General features: G+C 40.7%; 1 protein-coding gene across 4 annotated transcripts in view; it reads right to left on the bottom strand.

Moving 5' to 3' along the window:
• Positions 1–19839, bottom strand: part of SIGIRR (single Ig and TIR domain containing) — a 56797-nt gene that overhangs the window by 10488 nt on the left and 26470 nt on the right. For all 4 annotated transcript variants that reach the window (XM_070766156.1, XM_070766147.1, XM_070766174.1 and 1 more), the window contains 5 exons: positions 18417–18544; positions 14860–15003; positions 14240–14383; positions 11763–11865; positions 10709–10859 (listed from right to left, as the gene is read on the bottom strand). In XM_070766156.1, the coding sequence (XP_070622257.1) occupies positions 10709–10859; positions 11763–11865; positions 14240–14383; positions 14860–15003; positions 18417–18544 (670 nt within the window). The remainder of the gene's footprint in view (positions 1–10708; positions 10860–11762; positions 11866–14239; positions 14384–14859; positions 15004–18416; positions 18545–19839) is intronic.

Raw genomic sequence — 19839 nt, 5'->3', positions numbered from 1 at the left:
CAAAACTAATAGAAGCTCTCGCCAACTTTACAATATATTCAGATACAAGGAGGCATCAGACACCTGCATGGCTGTGGTCCCTTCCCTCGTCTGTTTCATTATGTACTTCAGTATCACTGATCTACTGCTGCACCTTCCTTGGCAAAGGAGTGGAGTAAATTGAGACACAAAGAAAAATAGATAACATTGTTTATAGTTGTCATTGGCTGGGGCAAAATGAAACTACATAAATAATGAGCAGCCACGCTGCGCAAACATATAGAACAAATTTACACAAACAATATGTACACATGCATACTGTACATAGGAGACGTGACAATATTACTGCATCTCAGGTTTCAGGAAGCTTTTCCTGTATAAATGCCCCATCTATTTCAAGAGTTCTCATTCTAAACAAGGCAGAGGCGTTATGAGATTCTCCCGCTCCACTGCTCTTTCCATCTCTCGTCCCTGTGCAGGGTATGAGTTGGCATTATGTCCAGCCAGGGGACTTCATCTCCAACTCATCAATAATGTCTGTCTCTCTTTGGGAAAGGTAAGACGATCCCACCTATCCAACATATTTGGGGGGAAACCAGGGGTGAAATTCAATTTTTTTCCCCTTACTGGTTCTGTGGGTGTGGCTTGGTGGGTGTGGCAGGGGAAGGATACTGCAAAATGTCCATTCTCTCCCCATTCCAGGGGAAGGATACTGCAAAATCCCCATTCCCTCCCCACTCCTGGGGAAAGGATATTGCAAAATCTCCATTCTCTCCCCATTCCAGGGGAAGGATACTGCAAAATCTCCATTCCCTCCCCACTCCCGGGGGAAGGATACTGCAAAATCTCCATTCTCTCCCCATTCCAGGGGAAGGATACTACAAAATCTCCATTCCCTCCCCACTCCCGGGGGAAGGATACTGCAAAATCTCCATTCTCTCCCCATTCCAGGGGAAGGATACTGCAAAATCTCCATTCCCTCCCCACTCCCGGGGGAAGGATACTGCAAAATCTCCATTCTCTCCCCATTCCAGGGGAAGGATACTGCAAAATCTCCATTCCCTCCCCACTCCTGGGGGAAGGATACTGCAAAATCCCCAGTCCCTCCCCACTCCTAGGGGAAGGATACTGCAAAATCCCCATTCCCTCCCCACTCCTGGGGGAAGGATACTGCAAAATCTCCATTCTCTCCCCACTCCTGGGGGAAGGATATTGCAAAATCTCCCTTCCCACCCCACTCTAGGGCCAACCAGTGGTGACATTTGCCGGTTCTATGAACTACTCAAAATTTCTGCTACCAGTTCTCTAGAACCTGTCAGAACCTGCTGAATTTCATCCCTGGGGAAAGCATCTTTCTTCAATCCATGCATGGTACTTTTAGGATGAAAAATCCCATTACTGATCTAGAAAATGTTCTTAGATTGTGTGATGAAGTTTAAGAATCCAATAGCCTTTTCTGGGCATAACAAAGCATCCACCTTTCAAAAATCTGGAAATAAACACAGTTTTGCAAAATACTTTTGTTCACTGAATATTAGCAGCATTTCTATGCCTCAAATATATCACTGTCATTACATGATAGTTTATAATATGGTCAGCAGCAAGGATTTCAGCTGCCTAATCATTTATGCTGAAGACATTCTTAAGGAACAACACAAACTATGATAGTAACAGGCTGCGTAGCTTTGTGTGCACACACATCCCACCTAACCAAAGTCTTGCTGTGCTGCTTCATCACAGAGAGTGGGGAGTATTGTTCCTGGGAAGGATAACCAAAAATGTTGAGAGTATATGCCAAGTGTATATACTCCTAACATGAAGGTCATCTCAGCTGCCCAACGAAAGCAAGCAGGGACTATATTGGACAGCAACAATATAGAAAGATGCTGGAGGCAGAAGATCACTTTAGTGACAACAGCAAAAGGCATCAATTCATACACCAAAGGAGATACACATAGTCCTCAGGTTACAATGGCAACTGGAACTGAAATTTCCATTGCTAAGATACTGTATATTGCAGCGATATTTCCATTGCTAAGATATCCCAACAAGATGGAGTGATTGTGGATTCTGCCTCCCAAGGACCTCCATCTGTCCGTCCATTACCCTTTGGGAGGACATCTGACCCCCTCAGAGAGGGTCTGCAACTTGGGCATCCTCCTCGATCCACAGCCTGACATTGGACCCTCATCTTTCGGCTGTGGCGAGGGGGGCGTTTGCACCAGTTGTGACCATATCTGGACAGGAAGTTCCTACTCACAGTCATTCATGCCCCTATCACCTCGAGGTTCTACTACTGCAATGCTCTCTACATGGGGCTACCTTGAAGAGTATTCAGAAACATCAAATCATCCAGAGTGCAGCTGCATGAATGGTTATGGGCCTTCCAAGGCATACCCATATTTCTCCAGCACTCCGCAGGCTGCATTGGCTGCCAATTGGTTTCCAGACACAATTCAAAGTGTTGGTTATGACCTATAAAGCCTTACATGGCATCTGCCTCATGAGTCCCAGAGACTAGTTAGGTCCCATGGAGTCGGCCTTCTCCAGGCCCCGTCAACTAGACAATGTTGCTTGGTGGGACCCAGGGGAAGAGCCTCTTCATGCTGAATCAGGCCAAAGCCCATCGAGTCCAGCATTCTGCGTCACACAATGGCCCACCAATTGTCCATGGGGATCTTGTGCAGAAAGAGAGGACAAAGCCCTCCCTTTCCCTTGACCCCCAACAAAAGGTACTCAAGGGACTCCTGCCTGCCTCAACCAACATAGAGGCAGCACAAGGACATCCCTTTCAATAACCACTGATATACTTGGCATCCATGAATCTGTCTAATCCTGCCTTGAAGCTATCAAGGCTGACAGCTGTCATGACCTCTTCTGGAAGTGAATTCCATAAACCAACGACCTTCGGGATGAAGAAATATTTCCCTTGATTTGTCCTCACTTTCTTACCGATGAGCTTTAGGGAGTGCCCCCTTGTCCTAGTATTGGAGAAAATAATTTTTCTCTATCCACCTTTTCTACCCCATGCATGATTTTATACACTTCGATCAAGTCACCCCTTGGGACGTTGCAACTACTATAAGTGCGAGCTGGCTGCCAAGCACCCAGATTTTGATCACATGGCTGCAGGGGTGCTGCAACAGTTAGATCTTTAAGGACTTTCATAAGTACCACTCTTCTGGCACCTTCACAACATTGAAGGATCACTGAATGAGTGGTGGTAGCCTTAGAACTACTTATAATAAACCACTCCTATTTTTTTCCCCAAGAAAGCCACATGGGTAGAAAATATAAAACGATTGACAATATAGCGATGGCTGATGGGCCTCTCAGGTCAGGTGACACTCAACATGCTACTTAAGGAAACATTAGAGGTTTTTTGGTGTAGTAATTATGTCACATGATTAGATTAAGCCTCAAATGTACATAATTGCTGGTATTGACACATGGGGGTGGGGGGGATCCAAAACTGGAAAGGCAAAGTTACAGTGAGAACATGGAATGTAAAAAACATGAACATAAGAAAACTCAAACACAGTGAAAGATGAAAAAAACTGCAAAATGATATCTTAGGTATCAGCAAATTGAGTTTGCTGGCTGGGATTGGACGATTTCAGTTTAAAGAATCTGCTTATTAGAAGATTTTAAAAAATGAAGAAATAGCATGGCTTTCATAATCAGGAAGGCTATCGCACAAACAGCGCCTGATTACAAGGCAATCAATGGTCAGATAATACCAACTTTGCTTCATGGACAGTCCTTTAACATAACAATCATCCAAGTTGATGTTCCAACCACTAATACAGAAAAAGAGGAGGCTGATGAGTTTTAGATCAATTTGCCAGAACATGCAAGCAAACCTGTGCTTAGACACCAGAATGCCAAGATTGGAAACATTAAAAAGAAAAAATGAAGTTGCAGTGTACAGTTTAGGAAACCAAAATGAAGGGGGAGTCCAACTTATCAATGCCATTGATGCCAGTGATTTCTCCATAGCTAAAGCTGCATTCAAATAACTCAAGTGATGCCTACATAAATGGACACCACCAGCCGGTATGCCTAAAATCAAAGTGACTATATTATTACTAAAATAAGATGGAAGAGCTAAATTACAGTATCAAAGATATGGCCATACGGCTGTGGAACAGATCACAAACTGGTTATGAGCAAGTTCAAAGTTAAGCTAAGGAAGAAGAAAGCTAGCCAGTTTTCACAGTATGTTATTGAACATGTACCAACCATTTTCTAGGAGAATACCAGAAATCGCTTTGAAATTCTGAACCTTATTAATAGAGAACCAAAAGAACTATGGAAGGGATTCAAACAGGTTGTTAAGGATGAGTGTGAAAAGAGACTGCCAAAGATGAAACAGAAGAAAGCAATTTGAATGCCAGAACAAACCAGTAAAATGTCAAGAAGATAAGAGAAGCCAAAGACAAAAAGGACAAAAATCTCAGAAAGGAACATAACAGTTTCAGAGAGATTTTAGAAGAGACAAGAAACAGCATTGCAATGATAAGTAGAACTACCAGTCTTACAATTAACAAAGAAGATATTGAAATGGTAAATAGCTATTGTTTTTCAGAATCACCATCAACAGTAAGGGAACAATCTAATACACTTCAGACAAGCACTTTGTAAGAGCAGTCATGAAGTCCTTGGAAAAGATATTCAAGTGCTGTGATGTGCCTATACTTACAAAGATCTATGCAATGCTTTGGGACCCTCTATATGGAAACAGAAGTTGGATTTGAAGGAGGAAGATAGGGAGAATATTGATGGTTTGAACTTTTGTTGGAGAAGACCCTTGAGGATATTGTAGACACCCATGAAAACAAATGTATGGATCGCAGGAAAAAAAATCAACCTACAGTTCCTACTTGAGGGACAAATGAGCAGTCTCAAATTATCCCATTTTGGACACATATGTGAAGACCCAGCTTCTTGGAGAAGGCTTTAATGCTGGAAAAGGTGGAAGGAAAAAGAAAAGGAAAAGATGAATGGGAAGAGTTAAGAAGTGATGGGTGCCTTGTTGGAAGATCAGGATGGAAAAAATCTGTCTATATACAGTACTTGCTAAAAGTTGACAAAAACCTGATAGCACAAGCTTTGTATGCCGCCCCGAGTCTGCGGAGAGGGGCGGCATACAAATCTGATTAAACTTAAACTTAAACTTAAACTTTATACGAATAACCATTTCTTGGTAGTTATAACAGAAAAAGAGCAATATCCTTTTGATTAAGGGCAAATTTATTAAGAAGTTGGAATGAAAGGGGAATCAATGCATAATTATGACAGAAACTAAAATATAACCAGTCATTAAACATAAGAAAATATGTTTCTCATTTACTGATGTTTCTAAATTGAATAGGAGCTGAGCATTAATCTTTCCTTCTGACTCTCCTTGTATGAACAAGAGTAGTAGGCTGTCACTGTGATCTTAATCAGAGTGGGGCTCTGGATTTGGCTCCCCCCCCCCTTATAATGAGAGAAAGCAATTATTCTGAGAGTATGCAATTTGAGTATATCACTCTCAATAAAATTAACAAATAGTAATTGACGTTGGTTAGCAAGTTTCTTTTAGGACGGATTTCAGTTGGTTAAAAAATAATCTGTCTGATTCAAAGTCCACAAAAGCTGCATCAATTTATTTATGTTCAAATGAATTAAATGAGCAAGTACAAAATTGCTCTCTAATTTTGAACCGTTGGCTCATTTTCCAGCAGTTTCATCAAGCAATAGGACTCAATCCACATAAATAAGTGAGAGGTATTTCACTTGTATTTTTTAAAAAAATATCTATTACACTGATTGGTGTATAATTTATTAGTCCCATTAAAAAAAAACCTGGGATCAGCGTTCTCAGAACTTATCTTGACAGAAAGTAACCCTTTATATTTATTGAATGAAATGATTTAGCCAGGACAGAAATTTTTCCATCAAATACCACTTTGAAATCTCTCTTGAGATAATTTTGTCTTGTGCTGCCTTATTTTTCAGGAGAGATGTTAAATTAGAGCTTTACTTGGTATTAGGTGGATGAAAAAACCCAAATCAGGAGCCCCAGCTATGAAGATCAGTGTGACAGCTTGCTTCCCTTATTCATAGAAGGAGAGTCAGAACGAAAGATTAACGCACTGATCCTATGCGATTTAGAAATATCAGTAAATGGGAAATTTATTCAAGTTTCTATAACTTTCATGCATTGATTGCAAACTGCAAAGCCCTCACATGTTGGATTTAAATGGAAATTTTTCAGGGAGCAGCACTGTTTTGCAACAGGATTTCTTGTTTTTTACTATTGCAGGGGAGGTAGATATTTCTACAGTCTTCATTTTAATTTCCCTCATAGCTTTTATTTACTTATTTGGGATTCTTTATAGTGTAAATTAAATCATGCTGGTCTTCTAATTGGCAATCAACCTCAAAAGAGATGCTTTATTTATCAGGATCTGAATATGTTAAGCCTTAACAATGGCAAAAGTGCTATTGCTTTCTTGCATATCAAAGTATAATCTCGATATACTGGCGAACTGAAAGGTCCACCTGAATTCCATTTTGTCACTTATGGGAGTATTTGTGTGTGTGTATAAAATTTTGAAGATGAATTTAGCACAGAACATCTGTGTACATGTAATCCAACCATCAGGAAATGACTCCTTGTTACTGATATTCATAGCTAATAAGTGCATACTGAAAAAAGCAACTGAAAATGTCTTTTTCCTAGGAGCATCACTAACTTTGGTATACATTTAAAAAGCACAGTGGGCACCAGAAAACAGATCGCATTTCCTGGTAGACCGTGTGACTCAAATATAAAAATAAATTCACTTCAGAATAAGAATTGAGATCCTCACAATTCTGAATGTGACACAAAGATGTGATGATCTCCATATTCTGGTATGTCCTCTACCTCCAAATGGTGGACATGTTTCTAGGTTTCAATCAGCTATAACGATTTTGGAAAATGCTGACAGAAAATAGAAATAATCCCTCTCCATGACTGTGAAAGAATTCTGGAAGAGGGAGCAAGGCAAAGAAGACAAAAAGCTTCAAAGAATTCTTCAAAAAATGCCTTGTTCTGATGTCACACACGGAAAAACCCAAAAAATCAAACAATTGATTTTAGATTTTAAATGCGCCTCTGTTCTATGCAATAAAAGAGAGAGGCAGCCAGTCTGAAAACTGCAGACTAAGAGTGAAAGAAGATGCCATTAGAAATATTATATTATACAGTATTTACGGTATAATATAAAAAGAGCTGAGGTGGCGCAGTGGGTAGAGTGCAGTACTGCAGGCCACTAAAATTGACTGCCAGATCTGCAGGTCAGCGGTTCAAATCTCATCACCGGCTCAGCCTTCTATCCTCCCGAGGTAGGTAAAATGAGGACTCGGATTGTGGGGGCAATGTGCTGGCTCTGTTAAAAAGTGCTATTGCTAACATGTTGTAAACCGCTCTGAGCCTAAGGAGAAGGGCGGCATTAAAAAAATCAAACAGACAGACAGACAGACAGACAGACAGACAGACAGACAGATAGATAAATAAATAAATAAATAAAATTCAAATAAATAAATAAAATAAATACAGTGATACCTTGTCTTACAAACGCCTCATCATACAAACTTTTTGAGATACAAACCTGGGGTTTAAGATTTTTTTGCCTCTTCTTGCAAACTATTTTCACCTTACAAACCCACTGCCACCGCTGGGATGCCCTGCCTCCGGACTTCCGTTGCCACCGAAGCACCCGTTTTTGCGCTGCTGGGATTCCCCCGAGGCTCCCCTCCATGGGAAACCCCACCTCCAGACTTCCGTGTTTTTGTGATGCTCCAGGGGAATCCCAGCAGCGCAAAAATGGGCACTTCGCTGGCAACGGAAGTCCGGAGGTGGGGTTTCCCAGCGAGGGGAGCCTCAGTGAAATCGCAGCATCGCAAAAACACGGAAGTCCGGAGGTAGGGTTTCCCATGGAGGGGAGCCTCAGGGAAATCCCAGCAGTGCAGAAAGAGGCGCTTTGGCTGGCAAAAGGGGTGAATTTTGGGCTTGCACGCATTAATCGCTTTTCCATTGATTCCTATGGGAAACATTGTTTCACCTTACAAACTTTTCACCTTAAGAACCTCGTTCCGGAACCAATTAAGTTTGTAAGACAAGGTATCACTGTAAATTTAATAAAAATACAGATAGTCTTTGACTTACAATCATTCTGTTAGTGCCTAGTTAAAACACTACTGAAAAAAAGAGATTTATAACAATTTTTCATGTTTATTGTTAGTACAGTACATGGTACGTAGCCTACTTGGGTGTTGCCTTACAGAAAACTAACAATGTTAGTCTGTAAGAAAATAAAGACTGTATCTTTAAGGAAATGTTACTGGTTGACCATAAGAGGGCGCCAGCACTGTTCCTTTTGGGGGGAGTTACTTTTTTAAAGATACAGTACTTGTGCCTGTGAGCTGTATTCTTGCTGTGTGCGGTTTGTAAACTATTAGAGTTATATTGTTGATTCTGTATATTTGTAAATAATAATATTGTTCTATATACATTGATATTAAGTCTGAGTCATTGTCTGGCTAACCCACATTACCTACATCCACAACAACTCTGTTTAATGTATGTTGAAGTTTTCGCACCGAGACATACTAACACTTATGATCACTGCAACATTCCCATGTGGTCGTGATCAAAATTAAGATGCTTGGCAGTGTCCCGAAAACATGTGATCACCTTTTGTGACCTTTTGACAAACAACATCAATGGGAAAGCCAAATTCACTTAATGACCGTGTCACTAATATAACAACTGCAGTGATTCATGTGACAACTAGGGCAGGAAAGGTTGTAAAATGGGGCAAAACTCACTCCTGTCAACTAAACAATGCCGTCTGGCAGGACCCAGGGAAAGAGCCTTCTCTGTGGTGGCCCCAGCCCTCTGGAATCAACTCCCCCCGGAGATCAAGATTGCCCCCACTCTCCTTGCCTTTTGTAAACTTTTGAAAACCCACCTTTGTTGCCAGGCATGGGGAAATTAGCATACCCCTTAGCTATTGATGTTTATGTGTGGTTTATTTGGTTTGTATGATTGTTTTTTATAAGGGTTTTTAAACTGTTTTTAAATATTGGATTTGTATTAATTGTATTGTTTTCCTTGTTGTGAGCCGCTCCAAGTCCTCGGAGAGGGGCGGCATACAAATCTAAATAATAATAATAGTAATAGTAATAATAATAATAATAATAATAATAATAATAATAATAATAGTCTTCCTTAGCAACATAATTTTTGGGATCAATTGTGGTCGTATGTTGAGAACTACCTGTATACAAATAAATGTTGTCAGACTTCTATCAAATCATGGAATAAAGCCTTCAGTTCAACACCCACCCACATCTCCCACCCTCCTACACTTTGTGGAGAAATCCAAATTAAATCAATCCTGACAGATAGCAATCTAGCTTTCAACACATTCACTGCTGGAGAACCAAACTTTCCATGGTTCCTTTTCTTCAGAACTTGGTCCTCTTTCTATGTCTTATATATATATACTGTATGTTCTATCACCACCATCCCATTGCAATTATTTGCATTTGATCTTTTAATGTATTCGTTTTAGAATCCTTCCTGAGCTCTTTTTTTCCAATTAGTTTCCGTTTGGCAAGAAAATAATTTCCTGATCCTCTCAAATAGCAGCCCAGCCCATTATACAATTTAGTTCTGGCACAAATCAGGAAATACCACACAGAAAATTTACATTAGACACTTTTTACTAAGCCAGGAGGTATTTCATTTGTAGGGAAAGTGGGGGAAAACACATCTGCTGGGGGTTTTTTCTTCTATGGAACAAGGATTGTTTCAAATATTCAACCTGTACTAAGCTCATATAAAATTATTTTCATATCTCAAGAGAAGTTTCCGTCTCTCCTTCAATAACCCAATGAAAAAGTATCCATTTACCACTGATATGAAAACAGAAATAAGTCTAAATAATAAACGAACACATTGATATAATGTTTTTCTATATTCCTGCTTTGAGAATATTTGTGTTTTTTATCTTCACTAATTCATATCTTTTATTTGCCTTTGAACTATCTGTGCATTAAACATCTTGGGTGAAAAACAGTATATATTATTAATTTTTATTTTTCCTGGGTTTGGTGTCTCATTATGGATTTTTGCTTGTTTCTTTTAAAGACAGGACATTGTAACATTTTTTTCTTACAATTTTCTGCAGCAGCACTTAAGACTAATTCATTATAGAGACAAAGAGACAGAGAGAGACAGAGACAGAGACAGAGAGATGTGATTTGTGAGAGATGTGACTTGTCAGACCCAATATTATTTTCTAGCAACAATGGGGAACCTCCACCCACCAAAGTTGAAAACTGCAATTTTCAGCATCCTCCACTAAGGATGCAGGCTACTGGGACTATTATCTCGGGAAGTTACAGATTCACCACTTCGTAAATAACCCATTATGAAAAGTTGCACAATTAGCAAGTGGTTCCTAATTTATTTTACTACTGCACAAAATCAAAATCTAGACCTCAAAATATAGCCAAAGCTTCTCAATATCTAATGCTGTTAAATAAATAATTAAAGGATTGGCTATAGTCCTTCTCAGAAGAGAAGCTCCTCTATACTGTCTTTAGAATAACATCTGAAATATTGCCCTGCTATTCAAAAAAAAGAACCCCCCGGGATAAGGCTACAGCCTTTTTGCTCCCAGTTTACCATGGAACCAGCTTGCCACATCAACAAGGTCACGTTGGACTTGTGTTGCTTTAGCAAATTAATGGCTGGATGTGCTATGTCCCGATATTGGCTCTCAAAGACAATGAAGATTGGCTTCCGGGAGAGTTCCAGCAATCTCCAAAGACCTTCCCTAAAAAAAAAAGGCAATGGAATTACCAACAAAACTTGTTATTTTATCATTATCTATAGTTCTCCACACTGCAGGAAAACACTCGCATCTCTTTCATTCATCTAATGTATTACCATACCTAAGCTTCATTAAGCATAGAAGCATATCAGCTGCTCAAATATCAGAAGCTAACATGCAAAGTACACATTTTGGTCTCCTATGTATCATTTTCAAAGATCTAGGAGAGATTTTAGTTGCTGCGAATAAGATGAACTAATAGCCTGATTTTTTTAAAAAATCAGAAGTGGGTTCCTTCTGGTTCCCATCAGTTCTATAGTAACAGTAGCAAACCATTAGTGATGTTGGTGCTGGTCTGTGGATAATGCCATCTTTTTTTTATTTTTTGCTGGGGGGGGGGTTTCCTGCACATGTGTAGAAGCCGTGGGGGGGGGGGGGTTGGAATTTTTTAAAAAAAATCAGCACTGTGCAAAGCGCAGTACACCCGCACAGGAGGAAGCGGTGAGGAAAGTTAGAACCCACCACTGAAAAAAATGATTGCACACAAATTTTACATTCTCCGTATCTTCTACTATACCTTGGAATACTGAGAATGAGCCACATGTATATAATCAGTTGAATAGAATATTTATTGTGTTAGTTTTTCAAGTCAGATTTTACCATGACATTCAAACCAAACAGGGACCTGCAATAACTCAAGAAACAGAGTTTGGAAACGAGAATAAATAACTAGTTTAAATACTTGGTTTGGAGGATTCATATAAGGAACAGTTTATTAGTTTATGCATCACATCAAAATGCAGTTTACAAAACAGTACAGCATTCAAAAAACCAACAACCTAGACATAATGAGAGAAGGGAGCAAGTACACACACACAAATGTTAAAGAAATGAGTGTCTCTTTACCTGAAATTATTGTTGCACCATTCTTGTTCCAAATATGCATAAGAAAGAACCACAATAAGGCGTCGACATCGGCTGACATTCATAATCAGATCCGCGGAAGGTTCTGAAAAAGAAGATTGATTATTTATTTGTTTCTTTGTTTGTTTAGTTTTCTAAAAAAAAATTTAAAAAAATCATTCATCTTTACCTTATGCAGGAGCCTACTATCGTAATCATTCAAATAAAAATTAAGTCCCATAATTTGGGACTTTAAAATGTTGGGGTGGAAGATATCTACCCTGAGGTCTTATTTTCCTTTGGGCCCAAAAATAAGCACTAGGGTAGTGATGGTGAGCGGTTTTTTGCTCACGTGCCAAAATGGCATGCACGTGTGCAATAGAGCTTGCACATGTGCCCACACCCATAATGCAATGGCCTCCCTGCACATATGCACACCCACAACTCCCACACACAGGTGTGCAGGCCTTACTGAAGTCTCTGCACCTCTGGTAGGACTGTTGGCTGTTTTTTTGCCCTCCCCAGGCTTCAGGAAAGTCTAAGGAGCCTATGGATGGTGAAAAATGGGCCCAATGACCTACCAGAAGTTCATTTCTGAAGTTCCAGTAGACACGTTAGGCCATTTTCAACCTTCCCCATTCAGGAGGCTTTCCCGAAGCCTGGGAAGGGCAGAAATGGCCTCCCCACACCCTCTGGAAGGCCAAAAGTCAGCTGGCCAGCACATCTCATGTGCCCTCAGAAATGGCTTTGCATGCCACCTATAGCACGTGTGCCATAGATTCACCGTCATAGCACTAGGGCTTATTTTTGGGGAGTATACTATTTTCCCCCCATGTATGGGAGGCTGTACATTGCACCAGTGCCACCACTGTGAAATGGGAGGGGAAGCTGCCCCATGCACCCTGCATCAGCTTACCTCAGGGCCCCGGCAGCCAAGCCACCCATGCCCCAATACCTGCCTTGCCTCTGACAGCTTTGGCAACCCATCCAGCAAAACCCTGTGTGGCCACCAGCCCACTTCCTCTGCTTGCTCACAGCTGCAACGAAGCAGGAGGCCAAGTGATGAACCAGTGATGCAGCTACAGGGTGAGGTAGATGGTGATGGAGCTGCCCCCCCCACACACACACACACCGGCCTACTTCAGGGAGCCTGCAGCCAGGCCATCCACATCCCAACACCTACCTTATGGCTGTGGCAACAACACCCCACTCGGCCTCCTGCTCCCTTGCAGCCACGAGCAAGCAGAAGTGATCTGGTGGCCACCATGAGTTCATAAACCTAGATTCTTAGAGGAACCTCTAAGCATCTGCTGCTGAAATTTATCAGCAAAATGGTCAAATTGGTGCAACTTCTGTAACCCACATTCCATTTAAAGAAAAGGCTAGTAGGTGGGGTTTGCTGCTCCTGCTGCTCCTGGTGCGCTGCACGAGCAGCTTTAGGTTGCTGAGCTGCACATGCGCGTTTGTCAGTGACATTTTGCTTCTGCGCATGTGCAGGAATCAAAATCTTGTGAGAAGACACACACGTGAGATTTTGGCCTTTTTTTGTTGTTCCTGCGCATACGCAGAAGCAAAAAATCACTGAAATTTCATGTGTGTGTTTGTGTCCCCTGCGCATGCAAAATCTTTCCGGGATACATGTGCACACAGCTCCATTTTTACTACCAGTGCGGCACCCTCATTCATACCAGTAGGCAAGGGTGGGCAGCAAGCAGGACGGGGTGGAACACAGTTCCACCGGTGGAAATGAAGATGCGTGTGCAGCTCCAGCTGATTGGCGGTTGTCACTTCCTGGATTACTGGACTCTGCTCAGCTCTCCCTTTTTTCCCTGCTGCTGCTGCGCTTCTTGCTTTTTTTCCTCTTTCCTCCTTCCTGGTCTCAGACGAGCTTCCCTCTCTCCAGCCCAACTCCCCTCCAGCCTCACGTGGCCACCTCCCACCTGAGGGGCAAGCAGGAGGTGTGGCTGGAAGCGGCGCTGGCAGCATTTATGCTTCTGGCAGCATCCGTTCACCTAGCTACCCAGCCTGAGGGGGGGACAACCCAGGAAGGAGAGCACAGGAAACGAGAAGCAAATTGTCACCCCAGCGAATGACACTGGTAAGGTTGTAAGTCGAGGATTTAATAGTTCACTTAAACGATGATGATTGTTCAAGCCACTCCCACCTGATCAGATGACCGGCAAGCCACTCCTAACCAGTCACATGACCATTAAGCCACACCCACAAAATAAGCCACACCCACATTGTGGCAGTAAAACTTTTGGCTGCCCATTACTGGCATACTGAAGACTCTGGATGGTTTGCTTCTGGGAATCTTCCTGTTCCTACCTTCCTGTTACAATTGAGAGGGGAAAAACCTTCAGTTAATTCCCTTTTGGTGGACTCTTTGAATCTTCTCCTATAGTCCTCCCTCAATTGGGGAAGCTAAGCTGTAGAACCAACCTACCAAACACTGCCCTCTTCTTGTGCCAGTTTGTTACCTGAGTTGGGCAGAATGTCCTTCTCATCTAAAAAGAGCTTGTAACCATAGCGATTCTCTAGCTGTGGCTTCACTATGAAATTCACAAATTTTCTATCATCCACCGAATCGGCGTAAGATACATAGGCATCGTAAATCTTTCCATCTGTAGAAAAAAGCGTAGAGAAACACAGTACATTATCTCAACATTTTTTAAAAAATCAACTTTATCTAATTCTCGTGATACCCACAGCTTTTTTGTTGTGAAATTTCAAAATGGGATGGAGAGGAGTTAACTTTGACCTTTGAGTTTGGAATAACCTTGGAGGCAATGTCACATAAATACATGGAATGTTAGACAAAGGTAAACTGAAGAAAAGATACAAGAAATAACATGCAATACATTATACATATGTCGGCTTCCCTCATCTATTCCACAGACCCCTGGGTGTCAAGAGACAGCAGGCCAGCACCTGTTGTGGCATCTGATTATTCCCATTTAAAAGAAACATATAAAAATATAGGCTTGGCTAGAATTTTAAGACCCTATATAATTTTTTAAAAGCCCTCTTCTTGTATTACAAGGACTTCTCCAAAAGTTAAATATTCTGAATCAAGAGGAAAAGGAAGAGAGAGATATACCATTGATTTCTACTTCTCCATAATGATTCTTGTACCACAGTAGAGCATTCAGTCGGCACTTCACATACATTATAGCTACAAAAAGCAGGAATGCTGCAGCAAAAAACGTAGCTAGCACTGCGCCCAAGTGCCCAACAGTCTCTTCTGAAAAGGAAACAAACAACATTAATTATAATTTGTGGTGAAACAGTACACTGTAGGGTAGAGTTAAAAATGAAAACTGATTCTATTGGGGGGGGAAACTGACGCATTGCTGTCTACACAAGAATAACAGCAACATAACTAGAGAGGTGAGCAGAATTTGAAAAATGGAAAATTACAATTCTCTGTGGTGAGTATTCCTATTCACAAAATAATGAATATAATTCTTGGAATGAAGGATGGATGTGAAGTCAATTTCTGACAGGTCAGAAGCGAGCTTATCTCGCTCACATTTGTTCACAGAAACTGGCTTTTAAGTCTTTTTGGCATCTGAAAGCTGCAGAAGAGTGTTCTTTAAAAATCTGCAGAATGCTCCTTTAAAATAACAGATTTAACAGATTAACAGTGTTGGAAGGGACCTTGTAGGTCATCTAGTACAACCTCCCACTCAAGCAGGAGACTCTGCAACATTTATGACAAATGGCAATCCAATCTCTTTTTGAAAATCTCAAGTGGTGAAGCTCCCACAATTTCCGAAGGCAAGCTGTTCCATTGGTTGATTATTCTTACTGTCAGAAAGTTCCTCCTTATTTCTAGGTTGAATCTCTCCTTGATCTGTTTCCATCCATTATTCCTTGTCTGACCTTTAGGTGCTTTGGAAAATAGCTTGATACCCTCCTCTCTATGGCAGCCCCTCAAATATTGGAACACTGTCTCCCCTGGTCCTTCTCTTCAATAGACTAGCCATGCCAACTTCCTGTAACAATTCTTCATGTTTCAGTCTCCAGTCCCTCAATTATCCCGGTTATTCTCCTCTGCACTTTTTCTAATCTCAACATCTTTTTTATAGTGTGTTGACCAAAATTGGATGCAATACTCTAGGTACGATCTTACCAAGGCTTTGTAGAGTGGTATTAGTACCTCATTTGATCTTGATTGTACCCTTCTGTTAATGCAATTTAGGATTACATTGAGTTTTTTGGCTTCCGCTGCACACTGCTCATTCATATTTAGCTGGTTGTCCACTAGATCCCTCTCACATTCACTGCTATTAAGCCTGGTTTCACCCAGTTTAGATGTGTACTTTTGATTTTTCTTACCTAAGTGTAGGACTTTTCTTTTCTCTATGTTGAATTTCATTTTGTTAGATAGGACCCATTGTTCAAGTCTGTCAGGATCCATCTGGATCTTGAGCCTCTCTTCTAGGGCAGTGATGGGGAATCTTTTTTGGTTCACATGGGTGTGTGTGCCTGCGCTAGCATATACTCATTCCCTCCCCTCTCATACATGTGCACAACCACCCCCACCCATTTGCACAGGTCTCACTGAAGTGAAAATGAGCAAATGACAGTGAAAAATGAGCAAACAGGCAAACCGGAAGTTCAGAAAAACAGACTTCCGTTTGCCCGTTGTTCTGTTTTTCACACTGGGGCTTCGGGGAAGCTTTCCTGAAGCCTCCAGGGGGCAAAACAGCCTTCCCCAAGGCTGAAAAGCAGCTGGCCAGTGTGTGCATGCATGCTGGAGCTGACATAGGGCAGTGCCTTCTATGCCCTCCAATATGGCTCCTTATGCCATCTAGTGGCACGCGTGCCATAGGCTCACTATCACTGTTCTAGGTTATTAGCTATTCCTGCCAGTTTAGTATCATCTGTAAATTTGGTAATTTCCCCTTCTATTACATAGAAACATAGAAACATAGAAGTATGACAGCAGAAAAAGACCTCATGGTCCATCTAGTCTGCCCTTATACTATTTTCTGTATTTTATCTTAGGATGGATATATGTTTATCCCAGGCATGTTTGAATTCAGATACTGTGGATTTATCTACCACGTCTGCTGGAAGTTTGTTCCAAGGATCTACTACTCTTTCAATAAAATAATATTTTCTCATGTTGCTTTTGATCTTTCCCCCAACTAACTTCAGATTGTGTCCCCTTGTTCTTGTGTTCACTTTCCTATTAAAAACACTTCCCTCCTGGACCTTATTTAACCCTTTAACATATTTAAATGTTTCAATCATGTCCCCCCTTTTCCTTCTGTCCTCCAGACTATACAGATTGAGTTCATTAAGTCTTTCCTGATACATTTTATGCTTAAGACCTTCCACCATTCTTGTAGCCCGACTTTGGACCCATTCAATTTTGTCAATATCTTTTTATAGGTGAGGTCTCCAGAACTGAACACAGTATTCCAAATGTGGTCTCACCAGCACTCTATATAGCGGGATCATAATCTTCCTCTTCCTGCTTGTTATACCTCTAGCTATGCAGCCAAGCATCCTACTTGCTTTCCCTACCGCCTGACTGCACTGTTCACCCATTTTGAGACTGAACAGTGCAGTCAGGCGGTAGGGAAAGCAAGTAGGATGCTTGGCTATTCCCTCATCTTAATTGTTTGTAGAATGTCATTGAGGAATCGTCCATGCTTAAAATACCAAAATGTATTTTCCCCTTTCCCAGATTTAAAACATGTAGCTTGGATGCTACTCAACATTTACATTTTTGTTAAGAAGAAGGGGAAAAAAGCCATTTTGAGTCAAGCTTAACTCTGGATATGGTCCTTGAAGTAGGCAAGCCAAGCTGAAGCTCAACTCCTGAAAACTTTGTAGACACACCCAATCAGGGACATTATTAACAATACAGAAATGGAAGCGTACAGTTTTTCATGGTTGTTACTTACTGGCATGATAGCAAATAAGAATTGGTGCTGACTTTTTGTTAATTGCACCATGAGTATTTTCAGACTAATATATTCAATGTCTCGCCAAGACATTGCCCTGAAATTATTTTGCAGGATGGAAATGATTTGCCACTACATTACCTTCTTCCAGAATGTTTTTCAACTTCCCAGCCTAGTCTACAACCATGAAAATTTTGTTGTTACCTGGTGCCATCATGTGGCAATTTCTCTCCTTAGATTCACAGAGGAGAGCTTATTACAGCTCTTATACAATGAGCTCCTAAGCTAGTGCCGTTTCTCATTCTCAAAAGCCCAATGTTTTACTCACCCTCTTTTAATTTAAGCACAGATATATTTTATTTCCTCCAGGATATTGAGGGTGTCTGTTTATCTCCCTACCCTCTTTCATTCTATTTTGCACTCACAAAAATAACCCAGCAGATGGGCCAATTCAAATTCTTACACCTCATGTTTTAAAGCTGCATTAATTATGAAAAATACTACATTAATGTTTTTGTTTATGATTATACAGCAAATAGCAAATAAATATTTAATTCATTAGTTTATCATTTGATCAACAGAAGCAGAAAAATTGCTCCTGAGTGGATATCTATTATTATGATGATTTTGTGAACACACTGCTATTAAACAATTAATGCTGTGCACAGGTAATTTAAATGATAATTATCATTATAATCCATAGACTCTTGTATGACTATTTTCACAGGCACACTACCTGATTTTTTCAGTGTAAAAAAAGCTGTACTGTTTCTAATGAGGCAGGCAAAAACTCCATAATTTTCATCAGTCATGTTTAGTGCTAAAGAACTGGAGATAAATATTTTGGTTCCATTGTCACTGAGCCTGAAAAACAAACAAACAAACAAACAAGTTAGCATACTGCTAAATACTGTTATTTCAGAAGAAAAGCAAATGACGAGAATCAAGAAGTTTCAGAGTGGGGCTACCCAAAAATGTTAGGGTGCTTAGAGACCGAGGCTACTTAATGCTGTTAACAAAAGGACACTGTGTGAAGCTTCATTTTTTTCCTCAGTGCACTTGATTTCTATTATGAAACAATGGCAACAGAAGAAGTAATAGGTAAATATGAAAGAGTTATTCATGATATGAACAATGTTGAGAGCCCTGTAAAATTCCACAAGTACAGCAGATCAATTATAACTTGAAAGTCTTATCCAGATTCCACCATATACTGTACCCTTTTTAAATTCTAGAAAAGTTCATGATATGGAAAGTCTTTGGTGTTTGGATCAGAAAAAGGGATGCCACTGTCGTATTTAAATTCTAAGAAAACCTAAGCAAATCTATGCTATGGAAATTCTTTACTTGGTTTAGCATGTTCATCTTGATTAATTTTGCCTTTCTCTAGTACAAAAAGAACTTTGCATGAGCAAAGATGTTACATGAATTGAACAACATATCCCTTTTTTTCTATCATTTCTGATTTACGTAAGTTTTCACAGTCATATTTGATATACCATTTTTACCATTTTCCAAGCACCTCCTTCCTAGTTATGGGGAAAGCAGCAGGAAGTTTCAGTTACAAAAAACAGACATTTGTTTTCTCACCCCAAATACTTAGTACAGTGGAACCCCGACATAAGAGCTGCTCTACTTAAGAGCAACTCGAGATAAGAGCTGGGAGGGGAGAGATATTTTTGTTCTACTTACAAGCCCAAATTCGAGATACAAGCGCCAAGGAGCTGTCTCCTGAAGCCAAATGCTAACTTCCGCGTTCGGCTTCAGGAGACAGCTGCGAAGCGGCGCGCGTGTTTTAAAAGGTTGCAGCCGGCCTGGGGGGCTCGGGGGGGTGCTTGCAGCTTTCTTTCTTGCTCTTTTTCTTTCTCTCTTTTACCTTCCCTTCCTCTATTTCTTCTTTTCTTTCTCCTTCCCACCTTCTTCCCTCCCTCCCTTCACTCATTCCTCTCTTACTCTCCCCTTTCATAAGTTTCCTTGCTTCCTTCCTCTGTTCCTGTCCCTTCCCCCTTTCTTTCTTTCTTTCTTTCTTTCTTGCTTTCTTTCTTGCTCTTTTTCTTTCTCTCTTTTACCTTCCCTTCCTCTATTTCTTCTTTTCTTTCTCCTTCCCACCTTCTTCCCTCCCTCCCTCCCTTCACTCATTCCTCTCCCTTTCATAAGTT

The sequence above is a fragment of the Erythrolamprus reginae genome, chromosome 1 (genome assembly GCF_031021105.1).
Source record: "Erythrolamprus reginae isolate rEryReg1 chromosome 1, rEryReg1.hap1, whole genome shotgun sequence".
In the NCBI taxonomy this organism is placed as follows: domain Eukaryota; kingdom Metazoa; phylum Chordata; class Lepidosauria; order Squamata; family Dipsadidae; genus Erythrolamprus; species Erythrolamprus reginae.
Note: the sequence above shows the minus strand (reverse complement) of the source record. Positions and strands in the feature narration are given on the sequence as shown.